This window comes from Staurois parvus, unplaced genomic scaffold (genome assembly GCF_062004578.1).
Source record: "Staurois parvus isolate SC_StPar_1 unplaced genomic scaffold, SC_StPar_1.0 ptg000299l, whole genome shotgun sequence".
Classification (NCBI taxonomy): Eukaryota; Metazoa; Chordata; class Amphibia; order Anura; family Ranidae; genus Staurois; species Staurois parvus.
Window position 1 is genome coordinate 18233365 of NW_028318095.1, and position 16507 is coordinate 18249871.

General features: G+C 44.4%; 1 protein-coding gene across 4 annotated transcripts in view; it reads right to left on the reverse strand.

Moving 5' to 3' along the window:
* Nucleotides 1–16507, reverse strand: part of RAB34 (RAB34, member RAS oncogene family) — a 50258-nt gene that overhangs the window by 16829 nt on the left and 16922 nt on the right. For 3 of the 4 annotated variants that reach the window (XM_089682979.1, XM_089682980.1, XM_089682981.1), the window contains exons 3-5: nt 15575–15666; nt 6362–6430; nt 507–608 (exon numbers count right to left, since the gene is read on the reverse strand). In XM_089682979.1, coding sequence (XP_089539105.1) covers nt 507–608; nt 6362–6430; nt 15575–15666 — 263 coding nt within the window. The remainder of the gene's footprint in view (nt 1–506; nt 609–6361; nt 6431–15574; nt 15667–16507) is intronic. The other variant, XM_089682982.1, reaches the window with a different exon arrangement.

The following is a 16507-nucleotide window of genomic DNA, read 5'->3' on the forward strand; positions in this document are numbered from 1 at the left end:
GCAGATGGCTTTCAGTTTTTAATGAACTAGGAAGGAGCTGATGAGTGCCCTTGTATTTCATTGACTTTTCCTGCACTTCAGTAACTGTCTGCCTGTATGGGAAGTACATGCAGACAGCTGTACTGAGTGTCTGAAGGAGCCTGACATTGCACCGACGATCCACTAATCACAGATGCAATGCCTTGCAGGCTGCAGTGTTTTTTTTTACCTGCAAAATCATGAATATTTATAGTTGTTTTTTTTTTTACAAAAGATGAACTTAGCCTTTAAGTGTTAAAGTGACTCTGTTCTGAGAGAAGTATGATGGCTTCCATAGCTAGTTGAGCGGTGAAGAATAGGTTTGAGTGAGAATGGGTGAGGACCCCTGGACTGGTGAGTGAACTTTTATTAAACGTCAGCAGTTACAGTATTTGCAGCTGCTGACTTTTAATTTTTTTCAAACAGGACAAAGAAGCGCTTTAAAATTTAAAGTGAAACAAGTTTTACCAATATTTCGTACTACTTACAACTGTAAACTGAAGGGAACTCCCAGGACCTCAAATCTCTCCATCTCAAAATCCACTCCGATTGTCGCTTTGTAGTTTTTATCAAATACATCTTTACAGAACCTATAAAAAGGAACATAGAACAGATAAAGCCACCAAACAATATGAGCTGACATAGCAACAGAGTAGAAATATTCCATCAGTTGTGCCAGCTTATTACATTTGAAAACCAGGGCCTATCCATACTGTAAGTGCTGATCCAAGCACAATTCCAAACAATTAAATTTTTTCTACATACTTACCTGTAAAATCCTTTTCTTGGGGTACATCAGACACAGAGCAGGCTATAATCATTTCTATCTGGGTTATGCACCACCTATAGGTGAATGGACGCTGGCAGATCAATCAAACAGGACGTCCTCCCCTATATAACTCCTCCTATACAGGAAGTACTTTAGTTTTGTAGCAAGCAATGAAATTCCAAAAAGAGTGGAGGGACCACTGTGTCCCTTGATGTACTCCAAGAAATGGATTTTACAGGTAACTATGTAGAAAAAATCCAATTTTCTTTATCGTACATCATGGCACACAGAGCAGGCTATATTCATTATCTGGGATGTTCCAAAGCAATACATTTGAGGGGAGCGAGACACAAATTCCAGACATCGTCATCTGTCCAAGGGCCATTTCTGCCATCTGCAACACATTGCAGCTAAGGCAGCATTTTTCTGTTGCTCTAACATCCACTTGGTAGAACCTTGTGAATGTATACACAAAAGACCAGGTGTGTCTTGCAAACCTGAGTCACTGACGTCTGATGGCGAATTGCCCAAGAGGCTCTACACTTCTTGTAGTGCACTCTCACCTGAACCTTGCCCTTTCAAACCATAGGCTTGAATGATTAACTAGCAGATCCAATGAAAAATAGTTGACCTGGATGCCGCCTGCCCATCCTGGTCCCTTCTGGCAGCACAAACCAGGATTCCTGACCTGTACCAACAAACCCAAGTAAATCTCGACCGCCCGAACTACAACCAGAGTATGAAGAGATCTTTCTCCTGTGGACTAGGAAAAAAAAGAAAGGCAAGATATTGTCTTGATTCAAATGAAAACTAGAAACCACTCTAGGCAAGAAAGATGGATGAGGATGCAACATCACCTTATCATGATACAAGACCAATAACAGCTCCTTACATGAAAGAGCTGCTAGCTCTGACACTCTTCTTGCTAAAGTGATAATAACCAAAGAAGCCACCTTGCGAGTCAAAGAACTAATGGAGTTTCTCCAATTGGGTCAAAAGGTGGCTTCTGCAAGGGCAGCCAGGACCAAGTTTAAGTCCCAAGGACACAAGGATGGCCTGATAGGCAGGACTGTCCGACACCCTACACAAAGTACAAATAAAGGAGTGAGAAACAAATGGTCTCTGGGAAAAAAATGGATAGAGCCGAAATCTGACCCTTGGTACTTGGGGCCAATTTAATTTCCCCTCCTGATTAGAGAAAGGAGAAAAACCTTTCAGTCACATATTTCCGCAGGTGCCACTTCCTAGCTTTACACCAGGCAAATAAGATTTCCAGGTCCTGTAATGGAAGCTCCCTGAAGCCGGTTCCCTGGCGCTCAACAGTGCAGATAAAACAGGACCCAAGAGCCCTTGAACCATCCAGACCTGGGCTTCAATAGCCAAGCCTTCAATCCTAGCGATCATAAAATAGGATACACTATTGGACCCAAGACAAAAGGTATGGCTGCAGCGGACGTATACAAGGAGCGTCCACTTGCCAAATTCACTATGTCAGTGTACTAAACCATCCTGGGCTAGGCCAGGCTACCACTTTAATCAGTGTTACCACCTCCCAGATCCTGTGCAAAGATACAGCAATAGTTGAATCGGGGGAAGGCATAGATTTGGGAGAACTGGTCCCTTAGGTGTTACTAGTGCCTCTACCTCTATTGCGAGTGGGACTCTCATCCTGAACACCACCTGTCCAATACACTGTAGACCCTGGAAGCCAGTAGATCTACATCCTGAGTTCTACAATACTGGCAAATTGCTGAGAATGTCTCTGGATGCAGTGACCACTGTTCAGGTATTAGCCACTGACTGGGAAAAAAACCCCTGCCAGTTTTCTGTACCTGGAATATGTTTTGCAGGGAGAGACGGCACATGCTGTTCTGCCCCAGACAGAATGTGATTCACCTTTACCTGAACCGCACGACTCCTGATGCCGCGCTGGTGGTTGATATATGCCACTACTGTGGCATTGTCAGACGGAACCCTGAAAAAAAACCTGTGCCACTGGTTCGTCCAATAATCCAGAACAAGGTGTACTGCCCAAAGTTCCAAGATATTGATAGGCAGCATTCTCTCCTGTGGAGACCAAGTCCTCTGAACTATAGCCACCTCCCAAAACAGCCTCCCCCCAACCAGAGAGACTGGCATCACTGATTACTATCTTCCATATCACTGGAAGGAAAACTTCCCTTTCTCTAGATTCCGAACAATCAGCCACTAATTCGAACTCTGTAATACCCTGGGGAAAAAACCACTGGCAATTCAATGCTTGGACCTTTATGTTCCTGCCTCAAGACTCGACCCCCCCCCATGTTTTCCTGGGATCCACTCTCTTGGACCTGTAAAGCACCCTTCCAGAAAATGCCTTGGTCATTAGAAAATGCACAGGGTTCTGTAACGCATGGTCCAGCGCCAAAAAGGTCGCATTACAGGCAAAACCCCAAGGATTGTTCTACTTATCCATTGAGGCTCGGGTACCATCCATTTTGGCTAACAGCTTTTCAAATGGATCTGATTGTTCTTGATTCTCAGCAGAACTGTTCCAGACCTCTAAGTATGCTCCGACAGCACATGCAGCACATCAATGACCAACTACCTTACAGACACTGGCGAAAAAACTGAAGTACTTCCTGTATAGGAGGGGTTATATAGGGGAGGATTTCCTGTTTGATTGATCTTCCCATTCACTATATAGGTGACGCATAACCCAGTTAGTAATTATTATAGCCTGCTCTGTGTCCCATTATATATTATTATATATGGGACTGTGCCTTACTTCCTGTCCTGGTGATACCCATTCTCATTTCTAGTTCTACGGTCAAAGGGACAACAACTAATAGGAATTCTCAAAGTAGAGTGACAGGCAACAATACAACCTGCCAGGGGGAAGGGGAATTTCAGCTTTATACCTTCCTCCCTGTTTTTCTTCTGTTTTTGAATGGGGGGGGGGGGGTGAGCAGGGCACCTGGTTTTGACAGGTACCCACTCCCACTTCCTGTCATATCACCCTGGTGTTCTACCAGAAGTTCTCCTTCCTCACCCCTGTCCGCAACAATCTGGGAAACGTCACACCTCCTAGAAGATTGCAAGACCATTTACAAGGTGTAGCACAGCTCGCACATGCACAGTGGGCAGCCGGCAGTGAATCCGCAAGGAATCACAGACGGCTGTGCACAGCCAATTGTCAATTTTCCGGCACCTAGACAGGTAAGTGTTCTTTTCTTAAAAGTTAGCAGCTACAGTATTTGTAACTGCTGACTTAATTTTTTTCAAAGGGTGAAGAACCACTTAAATTTTTCTTGATGGACATTCATTCCTATTAATAGATATGGGTCAGAAAAATATAGCACAGTTGTATTAGCAGGGATAAAAGAGAACTATCTGATAATTTACCCATTAGAACTATTTAGCAAGGCACTGTTGGCAGTTCATGGAAAAACTAGGAATGACATTTCCACTACAATCTTAGGACACCATACCAAGAGAAATGAAAGGCCTACAGTTAGGTCCATATATATTTGGACACAGGCACAATTTGCATACTTTTGGCTCTGTATGCCACCAGAATAAATTAAACCAAAACAATCCAAATGAATTTGAAGTGCAGACTTTCAGGTTTAATTCAAGGGGTTGAACATAAATATCAAGTACACATTTTAGGAACTGCAACCATTTTTATACACAGTCCCTCCATTTTCAGGGGCTCAATTGTAATTGGACAAATGAACATAATCATAATTAAATGTTCATTTTTAATATTTTGTTGAGAATCCTTTACTGGCAATGACTGCCTGACGTTTGGAACCCATGGACATTACCAAAGACTGTGTTTCCTCCTTCCTGATGCTTTGCCAGGCTCTAACTGCAACTGTCTTCAGTTGCTCTTTGTTTGTGGGTCTTTCTGCCTTTAGTTTTGCCTTCAGCAAGTAAAATGCTTACTCAATTGGGATATCAGGTGATTGACTCGGCCATTGCAGAATATTCCACTTCTTTTACTTCAAAAGCTCCTGGGTTGCTTTTGCAGTGTGTTTTGGATCATTGTCCATCTGTACTGTGAAGCGCCGTCCAATCAACTTTGCTGCATTTGGCTGAATCTGGGCTGACAGTATCTCTCTAAACACTGCAGAATTCATCCGGCTGCTTCTGTCTTCTGTCACATCATCAATAAACACCAATGACCCAGTGCCACTGGAAGCCATGCATGTCCATGCCATCACACTGCCTTCACCATGTTTTACAGATGTTGTGTGCTTTAGATGATGAGCTGTTCCAAGCCTTCTCCGCACTTTTTTCTTCACAACATTCTGGTACAGTTTCATCTTAGTTTCATCCTTCCAAAGAATGCTTTTCCAGAACTGGTCTGGCTTTTTTAGATGTTTTTTGGCAAAGTCTAATCTGGCTTTTCTATTCTTCAGGCTTATGAATGGTTTGCACCTTGTGGTGAACCCTCTGTATTTGCTCTCATGAAGTCTTCTCTTGATTGTAGACTTTGACAATGATACACCCACCTCCTGGAGAGTGCCCGTCATTTGTCTGGATGTTGTGAATGGGTTTTTCTTTACCATAGAGAGGATCCTGCAATCATCCACCACTGTTGTCTGCCGTGGACGTCCATGTCTTTTTTATGTTGCTGAGCTCACCAGTGTGTTCTTCTCTCCTCAGAATGTACCAAACAGTTGATTTGGCCACTCCTAATGTTGCTGCTATCTCTCTGATGGGTTTGTTTTGTTTTTGAAGCCTTACAATGGCCTGTTTCACTTTCATGGACAGCTCCTTTGAACGCATGATGTAGGTTCACAGCAATAGATTCCAAATGCAAATACCACACTTAGAATAAACTCCAGGCCTTTTACCTGCTTAATTGACGAAGAAATAACGAAGGAGTAGCCCACACCTGGCCATGAAAAGCTTTTGATTCAATTGCTCAATTACTTTTGGTCCCTTGGAAAAGGGGGGATGGCTACTCTTAAGAGCTGTAATTCCTAAACCCTTCCTCCAAGTTGGATGTACATACCCTCAAACTAAACCTGAGAGTGTGCACTTTCAACCCATATCTATTATAAAACTATAGCTTGAATATGTTTTTGGTAAATACTTGAAAAAAAATAAAGTTATGCCTGTGTCCAAATATATATGGACCTAACTGTATATATTTAACACATTTGTGATGCAATGTTTATCCAAAATCTCTGTGGAATATACACTTAGCTGCACAGCTCAGTTTACATTCCGGCACACTGCCAGTGTGCCAGGATGACTGCATTACCATGCATACACAGAAGTGACCTCATTCTGAACCAGCCAATCAAAACAGCTGAAGACCAGCACCCGGAGAATCCAGGAAGAAAATGGGACGGGATGTGAGGGACCTCACAGGTGTCAGACTGTTGGAACTAAGGTAAGTATGTGTGCCTTTAGCTCTGCTTTAACAGGCACTAACATGGATAAAATGTGTTTACTTGCCATGTCTACATAGCAAGCAAAGCCATTAAGTTACCATTTCTGCTAAGCTTGGCCAACTTTAGCTTTACCCCAATAAGATAATCCTCCTGTTGCTAGGCTTCCATGCCCCCTTTTTCTTACCTATTTATCATGCACGTCTTTCCCACTGAAAGGTCACCAACCACAATAACCTTGGAGATCTTAAATCTGCTAGAAATGAATGAGAAATATATTCATATCAGAAATACACAATCAAAATACACTTTGAATGCAATAATCATAAATGTGTGCATGCATTACAAAATCAGACCCTTTCAGACATGAAAAGTAGAAAACCCAACTAGAGGCTGTAAAGAAAGCTCTGTTAAAGCTTTACTAAGACTGAAATGTGATACCTTCCATGACCAATCTTTTCTATGAGTCGGCCAATTTCGATTCTCCTATAGCAGCTGCTACCATCCGACTCCTGGACTGCACATTAGGCAAGTGAAATGAAGCTGAAAGAAAACCTGTACTGAAAGAATATGGAGACTGGCACTGCTAAACCATTCCCATAAGGCAGGGGTGTCCAAACTTTTTTCAAAGAGGGTCAGATTGGATGAAGTGAACATGGTGGAGGGCCGAACATTTTTCCGAACATTCTTTGAACCATTACTATTAAATGCAAATAAATTATTTTATGCCAAGTTAATTGCAAACGACATACTTTTCATTTCATAACATTAAGATCAACTGACAGCTGAGTTTTCACAATTGTTTGAAAATAAATTTTTAAAAAACTTACCTGCACTAATGTGAAGGGTGAAAAAGGTAGCTGGAGCTGAAGTCTCTGCTCGGCAGCCGGGAGGGGAAGAGAAACACACTTCACGCTGGAAGCCCGGCCCTGACGTCACCGCCCTCTGACGCTCCCAGCGCGGCGCAGTCACGCATGCGCACTGCTCTCAAGCAGAAGACTGTCTGCCACAGAAGGGAGGGCCGTGTGACAGCCGCATTTACACAGACCAGGGAGAACGCGCCGCAGTCAGGCATGTGCACTGCCCTCTGCTCTCAAGCAGAAGACTGTCTGCCATAGAAGGGAGGGCAGTGGGAGGGCCACATTACACAGAGCAGGGAGGGCTGTTGGAGGGCCGTATTAAACCGACCCCCGGGCCGTAAATGGCCCGCGGGCCGGACTTTGGACATGCCTGCCATAAGGCCTTCTGCACACTGCAGCTTGAAAAAGCTCAGTGCAGTGGGTTTTTTTTCCTGAGGTAAAATGTAGGTCATTATTTACAATGTGCCTTTGCACACAGGCATGTAAACAAGTGCTGCGTATTCCTCAGTAAAACAAATTAAGTAAAATCTGCATTTTTTGGTCAGTAATTTATGCCGCATGTACAAATGCGCGTGAATGCGCACATACACTATATTGCCAAAAGTATTGGGACGCCTGCCTTTAACCACTTGCCTACCAGGCACTTATACCCCCTTATTTACCAGGCCAATTTTCAGCTTTCAGCTCTGCCGCACTTTGACTATTGCGCGGTCATGCAACATTGTACCCATATGAGATTTTGACCATTTTTTTCTCACAAATAGAGCTTTCTTTTGGTGGTATTTAATCGCCACTGGGCGCTTTACTTTTTGCGCTATAAATAAAAAAAGTGCAAAAAATTTGAAAAAAAAAAAAAGTTTCTTTGTTTCTATTATAACATTTTTCAAACAGGTAATTTTTCTCCTTCACTGATGTGCGTTGATGAGGCAGCACTGATGGGCACTGATAGGCAGCACTGATGAGCACTGATAGGCGGCACTGATGGGCACTGATAGGCGGCACTGATGGGCACTGATAGGCAGTACTAATGAGGTGGCACGGATAGGCGGCACTGATAGACAGCACTAATGAGGTGTCACGGATAGGCGGCACTAATATGCAGCACTGATAGGCGGCACTGATAGGTGACACTGATGATGGGTACTGACTGGCGGCACTGACTGGCATCACTGCTGGGCACTGACTGGCGGCACTGACTGGCACAACCGCTGGGCACTGACTGGTGGCACTGACTGGCAGCACTGCTGGGCTGCACTGGTGGGTGGCACTGGTGGGTGGGCACAGGTGGGTGGCACTGGTGGGCACAGGTGGGTGGGCACAGGTGGGTGGCACTGCTGGGCACAGGTAGGTGGCACTTCTGGGCACAGGTGTGTGACACTGCAGAGTGGCACAGGTGGGTGCACTGCTGGGCACAGGTGGGTGATCTGCTGGGCACAGGTGGGCAGAGCTAGTGGGCGCACTGCTGGGCACAGGTGGGCGGAACTTAAGGGTGGCACTGCTGGGCACCGATCATCAGGGCACTGATCATCCGTGCCGATCCCCACTCTGACAACTGCCGGTTCTCGGCAGTACTTTCCTCACGATCTGACAGCGTGAGGAAAGTGCAGCCGAGAACCGGCACTTGCATTTCCCTCTGATCAGCGTGTCATTGGACACCGCTGATCACGTGGTAAAAGGCCGCTGTGATTGGCCTTTTACCACATCACATGATCAGCTGTGTCCGTAGGACACAGCGATCACGGAGATCGCCGGGTGCGCGCCCCCTGGGGCGCGCAGGAGAGCGCGTTCTGGGAGGACGTCATATGACGTCCACTCAGAACTGGCCGGCCGCAGTGCAGCCGTCATTCGGCTATCTGCGGTCAGCAACTAGATACACGCACATGAACTTTAATGGTATCCCAGTCTTAATCCGAAGGGTTCAATATTGAGTTGGCCCACCCTTTGCAGCTATAACAGCTTCAACTCTTCTGGGAAGGCTGTCCACAAGGTTTAGGAGTGTGTCTATGGGAATGTTTGACCATTCTTCTATTTGTGAGGTCAGGCACTGATGTCGGAAGAGAAGGCCTGGCTCGCAGTCTCCTCTCTAATTCATCCCAAAGGTGTTCTATTGGGTTGAGGTCAGGACTCGGTGCAGACCAGTCAAGTTCCTCCACCCCAAACTCGCTCATCCATGTCTTTATGGACCTTGCTTTGTGCACTGGTGCTCAGTCATGTTGGAACAGGAAGGGGCAATCCCCAAACTGTTCCCACAAAGTTGGAAGCATGAAATGTCCAAAATGTCTTGGTATTATGATGCCTTAAGAGTTCCCTTCACTGGAACTAAGGGGCCAAGCTCAACCCCTGAAAAACAACCCCACACCATAACCCCCTCCCCCACCAAACTTTACACTTGACACAATGCAGTCAGGCAAGTACCATTCTCCTGGCAACCGCCAAACTCAGGCACTTCCAATCAGATTGCCAGACAGAGAAGTGTGATTCGTCACTCCAGAGAACACGTCTCCACTGCTCTAGAGTCCAGTGGCGGCGCGCTTTACACCCCTGCATTCGACGTTTTGCATTTCACTTGGTGATGTAAGGCTTGGATGCAGCTGCTCGGCCATGGAAACTCATTCCATGATACCCTCTATGCACTGTTGTGATAAATTGAAGGCCACCCGAAGTTTGGAGGTCTTTAACTATTGACAGTTAGTGAGTTCTGCGCACTGTGCGCGTCAGCATGCGCTTATCCTGCTCTGTCATTTTATGTGGCCTACTACTTTGTGGCTGAGTTGCTGTTGTTTCCAGTTGCTTCTAATTTGTTATAATACCACTAACAGTTGACCGTGGAATATTTAGTAGCAAGGAAATGTCAAGGATGGACTTATTGCACAGGTAGAAACCTATCACGGTACCACGCTTGAATTCACTGAGCTCCTGAGAGCGACCCATTCTTTCACAAATGTTTGTAGAAGCTGTCTGCATGCCTAGGTGCTTGATTTTTACACCTGTGGATATGGAGGCGATTGAAACACCTGAATCCAATGATTTGAAGAGGTGTCCCAATACTTTTGGCAATATAGTGTATGAGCATAAATATTAATGTATTTTCCCTAAAAATATATTGTGCACACAAATACATACATTAATACGCACAAAACAAACACCTGAAATTACGTCCAAAAAGCAGATGCTCAAACATCATGCTAGTCAATGGTCTTCAGTACTTTCTGATTTACTATTCTGAACTAAGCCTCAGTTTTTCCTTTGCTCTGACTTCACTGGCTACATACTTGTTTTTTTTAAACTGTCCCTCAAGAAAGTATTGAAGCCAAGGAATAGCCAGATAGCTAGCACTTTCAAAAGGAGATCACCAAAGGCGCTCTCAATATACAGAATCATTCAGTACGGGCTTCCTTCCAATATGAGTGCTAGGGGCTGGACTGACATGGAATTAGTGTGTAGCCAAAGAGTGAGACAGTGGCAGTTGCTATAGCCCTTTAGGCTAGGTTCACATTGTGCAGTGCGATTTTGATCTGATTTTCAGAGCGATTTTCAAGTGCATTTGCAGTGCGATTTAATGAGCTTCTGATGCAATTTTGACACAACTTGGACACAGCTGTGATTAGTGTGCTAGGGAAGAAAACTTTCTGGAATCGTATGAAAATAGGACAGATTAGCAATTTGAAGGCATTTTCATTCAAATCTATGGACCACAAAATTGCACTGCATCACACCAATGAAGCACAGGACCCAATTGCCAAAATGGATCCCAGCTGTACTACATGAATGTGAACAAGCTCCATAGGAACCAATGTTATTTCCTTTGTCAACCGACTCAGTGCGATCCAAGTCACATCTGAAATTGCATCAGTAAGAACCAGGGACTGAAGTGGAAATAAACACAAAAAATTAAAAATTGAGAACAGGTAAACTTTCTACTTTTAGTGTACTTCTAGTGTACTTTTAATAAAGTACACTTACCTGCACAATCGCAATCCTCTGTGGAAAGTACACTGAGCTTTACATTCTGGCACACTGCCAGTGTACACTTCCACATATGCACGGGAGTTATGTCATCCTGCGCCGTTCAAAAAAAATTGTTGAAGATTAGCATCCAGGAGAACCCAGGGGGACAACGCCAGTGAAGGACCTTATTGTAAAGTTACATTTTATTTTTTTAAATAACAAATAGAATTATACTTACCTGCTCTATGCAGTGAAAATGCACAGAGAGGCCCCAAAACTCCCTCTTCTCGGGTCCCCTCCTGTCACTCCTAGCTCCTCCTCTTCTTTGTGTGCCACCATACTTATTAAGGAACACCTATGTGCTAGATCCGAGCCCCGTTGCCTGTGTCCATAGACAAAGACAGCGAGGTTCTGCCCCGCCCCCAGCAGCAGGAACCAATACACGTAAAGCGTGTGAGAGCCGAGAGAAGAGGAGAGAGCTGCTGTAGACAAGCACTGTGCTGGATTGAGTAAGGACTCAGGTAAGTATAATGGGTGTGAGGAGGTGATACTTTAACCTAATCCGTTTTCAGCGTAATGCGAGGCATGCATTAAGGTAAAAATGTTTAGGTTTTACAACCACTTTAATATTACAGGTATTTAATCCCACCACAATTTACACAGTGCTTTACATGTTGTACACTCACATCAGTCCCTGCCCTTATGGGAACTTATGAACCAGCGTCCATATCTGACAAGCACACATGCACATATTAGGGCCACATAGGCAGAAGTCAATTAACCTACAGTCCCAGCTTGTCTTTGGCGTGTGGTAGGAAACAAGAGTACCCAGAGGAAACCCATGCAAGCTCAGGGGGAACTCAATTCAGGTAGTGTCCTGGCTGGGGTTCAAACCAAGGACTGCAGTGCTGCAAGAAGTGCTAACCACTAAGCCGCCATACTCTCCTGTATTATTCAGCTTCACATTTCTTCTGCAGGTGAAACAACTGTTTTCAAGTCACAAAATTACTGAGGTCCTGCAAAACGTCTTGTTTGGCATTGAAGGGGTTAAACCATGTGTTTTGTGCAGGAAGTGAGGCAAGGCGCAGAGGTGGTAGCAGCACAGGCCTGTCTCTCTGGAAAAGGTGACGCTACTAAAGAACATTCATTGAAACCCAGAGGCCTCTCTGAATAGCAGGGTAACCACACGAAATAGGCAGCCAGCCCGGAGAGGATGCTCGGGATTAAGGAGAGTCTGGGTGTGAAGGAATGAACACAGGGGGGCGAGAACATGAACTTGTGAAGAAAAACAAAACCAAGCCCTAAACTGACATTTTCTAGAAGATAACAGTTAATTTATATTGATATAACATGGGTCTCATCTCAGCAGGCCTATCTAGTATGGATGACTGCTTATAGTATACAGGGAGCATGAACCTACAGCATGTAAAGGGTTAGGAATCAGGATATTTACTAAAACACAGGCTCCAGAAAGACATATTTTTATGGTGATCACATCTGACTGAAGCAAGACACAACCAGACAACTATCATTTTTACAAGCAGGTCAGAGATCTAAGCCTCATATTTCACCCAAGACAGGCATAATTACATTTAAAGCAGAACTCCAGGAACAAATGTTTCTTTTAAAAGTTTCACAATAGCCAAAAAGACTATAAATGAACTTTATGTGCACTAAAAACTTTTGCAAACCCAAATATTATCTTGTAGAAGTAGCAATGGCACCATCACTGGGCTGCACATAGCCTATGCAGAAAGCGGGGCAGTAGGAGGGACCCAGCAGGCCTACCCATTACAGGGAATCTGCAGAGAACTACAGAAGGGGGCGGGTATAAGACCAGTCACCCTGCTCAAGAAGAAGGGGCAGCAGTGACTGGTCTTTAGAAGATACAAAAAACTGCTGCCTTCCTCAAGAGTTGATAACTGGATTGCCCATCAGCCATAATAGCTCTCAGTACACTCAGGAAACTCCAATAAAGGTGCAGCATGAGGATTTTTGCACACTGCACACAGTTTCTTGTATACTATATTACCCAAGACTGCTTATGGTAAAAAATATAATAAATTAAAGTAGCCCAGAAATTGTAAGTTTCTTACACACACACAGGCCTCACAGGAATTTTATTGGTCCTTTTGTTATCTAATGCATCCTACTTAAAGTAGTTGAAGCAAAAGGAGGGAGCGGGGGCATGGCCAAGCAGGGCTCTGTGTGTCAACTGACACACACAGCTTGGCTTAGGAGTGAGCTTCTTGTGGTGGCACATGCAGAAGGGCAGGAGCCTAGAGTGCAGGCAAGGGACCCCAGAAAAGAAGGTCCTTTGCCCGTCTGTGCAAAACCATTACCCAGAACCAGTAAGTATGACATGTTGTTTAAAGAAAAAAAAAATTTTACAATCACTTTAAAGCAGAGCTCCATCCAAAAGGGGAAGTCCTGCTTTAAGTACTGGTCCCCCGTTCCCCTTGAGGAACTGGCACCTTTGGGGAGTGGGTACTCAATTTGACTAGGTACCCGCTCCTGCTGTGATTGCCTAGGGCATTTGGAAGCAAAAGTTGTCATCCCCCCAAACCCTTTGCTGTAGTCTACTAGGTCCCAGAAGACTACAAGACCAATCACAAGGCGCAGAGCTACTCGCGCATGCGCAGTGGGCACCCAGCTGTGAAGCTGCAAGCTGTCAAAGCCAGGTGTCCATACTTAGGATGCTGTCACTGGGGAGCGAGGACAGCCGGTGAAAGTAGCTGTGGTGAGTACACCGCTGGATCGTGGGACAGGTGAGCTGTGGTTTTTAAAAAGTCAACAGCTATAGTTTTTTATTTTTTGTAGGTTTGATTGGAGCTCCGCTTTAAGAACAAAACCTCAGCTTCTCCTGCTGATAATTAACCAGTAGGTCGCTGTTGTGGTAATGAATACACTTGGCACCATACTGCATGTGGCAGCAGTGAGACAAATCCTGGATCCCAAGCTAATTGTACTGGATACTAAGACTAAAGATGGCCATACATTGTTAGAATTTAGTCAAAGGAACTGGCTAAAACTCTAACAGTGGGTGGCCCAGTCATCTTCACAGAAGTCGATTACTAAACTGACGTGTGGCGAAGAATCCGGGCCAAACATTGTCACCCGAACAGTGCAAACAACCGACTCCATGGAATTTTTATGGTATTCTGACAGCTGGTGCTCACCGCTGTCAGAATACAATAGCCTGGTGGCGGGGATGTGTCCATTCACGCAGATTGTGTGAATGGAGGAGTCTCTTGGTTTATAGTCACTCAGTGTGCAAGAAATTTTAAACTCTGTATACACATGCCTTATGCTTTGTCTACTGCAGGCAAAGTCCTTGGCATCACACTAATGCCATTGATGGTTTGAATCCCGCAGACTGAATCTCGGCTGGTCCCTGCTGAACAGGCCGAGATTCTATCCATCTATGGGCAGGCCGATTGTACCCAAGTCGATCCATTGATTGATTTGGTTACAAACAGCATGTCAGATTTTTAGCATGCAACCATTACCAGCATTACAGCTGCTAGTAATAGTCATTGTGTTCTCCTGGCAGAGACAGCTCCCCGCGTCCCAGACTGGGAGAACACAATAGCTCCATGGGAGGGATTCCTCCATTAACACTGACTGTGTGGATGGGGATTTTAAGCGTTTTTTTAACTGCAACCCGTGGTTGCAGGAAAGAAATTTGCATCATTTATGGCCTGCCTAACTCTTCTGCCACATACGCACAATCCCAAAACCCTGATTAGAAACTGTCTTGCATATGTACTGCTTACAATTGTAATATTAATGTGATAACTACATAAGCATGGTTATAAATAAACTGGAAAAGCGCCGAAGAACAGTGATTTGGAAAGATGCTGGGTGTATCTTACTGTGTCTAGTCCCTACTGCAGTAGTTATTATTAATTTGGAACCACTGATCAATATTAGGATTGGAGTTGTCTATATATGAAATCTCCAAGGTACATGCTAGGTAGTGTTTGTCATTGATGGCCACTGGTTTGTATGGCACGGGTGCAGGGTGGGTTTTAGACAGCAGTATCTACTGTATATATGATGAATAACTCACTCGTACAGTTTTTGTGGTTGAGGATTTCAGTTTTCCGACCACAATCCAAAATGAAACCAGAAGGTTAACTGGCTTCTGCCCAGAGGGATTCTTAATTGTTCTTTTAGGATAAAAATAGGGACAATAGACTCTTTTGGGGCTGGCACTGATGTAATGGCTCTATGAACTCTGTGATGCACTAACCAAGTACAGAAACACAGGAAATAAATACATCATGACTTATGCAGTCAGCGTAGAATTTGAGGCACTGCCAGTGAACTAACTGGAGAAGGCCTGTCAGTCCAGAGAAGTGAGAAACATTTGTGAGATTCAGATACAGCCAATAAGAGCAAATGGTAAGATGAAAGCATTTGGTGGAGAAAGGAAAAATTGATAGGCCAATTCAGATCTCTTTGCTGTCGGTATTATTAGCATAGCAACAGGGATTTCCAGTTGGTGATTTGGTGGTGGGGTTACACCCTGGTCACATGACGATGTCTAAAATACTCAAATATATACAGTAATAGCTTGGTTAACCTACCCCACAGTCCCGGTTCTCTGTTGCTTGCATGCATTGGTCACTTTGGAATGAAAGGAGTCTTTGGTGTGAAGACAAGCCTCTTTCTTGAAACACTAGAAGAAAGTAAATGCACAATTTTCAGAATATTAATTATTGAACGTACACTGGTGGTGACATTTGTCCAGCTTTTCTGTAAATGAATAGTGGTAACCTTGCCTTAACCTAAAGGCCTGTAAACAAACATGGCCTCTGTAGGCACTGGGACATTTGCATTCATTTGAATTATTTCCCAAGGCACAGGTCTTAGCAGAGCACTAAGCTTCAAGTCTCTTGACTTCATTTTCCCACAGGAATGGGATTCTCATTCACTCCCTGTTTAACTCCTGCATTAACTACTGCAAACCTCTCCTTGTTGGCCTACCTCTAAAAGGTTACCCCCTCCAGTCTATCATGAATGCTGCTACTAGGCCCACCAATTACTCAATGTCCTCACCCCCTCTCTTCCAACCACTTCCACTTGCCCAACAAATAAAATTCAAAATACTAAACAACACACAAGCCATTCACAACTCTGCCCTGAGCTATAGCACCAACCTTGTCTCAAAAGATCACCCAAATAGTCTTCTTTGTTCCTCCCAAGACATCGTTCTTTTTTAGCTCTCGTATCATCTAGTGCTCTGTCCCCAGGACTTCTCCAGAGCCTCTTCCATTCTCTGGAACTCCTTACCCCAATCTACAGCTATATCCTGCTTTGTCTATCTTTAGAGGATCTCTGAAAACCCAACTGCACCTTAAATGTAGTTTTTTACCTTCTCTTCAACTCATCACCCACAATTATTACCTTTTGTATCATGTGCCCCTCCCTTTTAGATGGTTAGATCTCAGAAACAAGGCCATCTTAAGTCTCTTTTATCAAAAAACTCTGGCCGCCAGCAAATTTAGACTTCAGTCCCA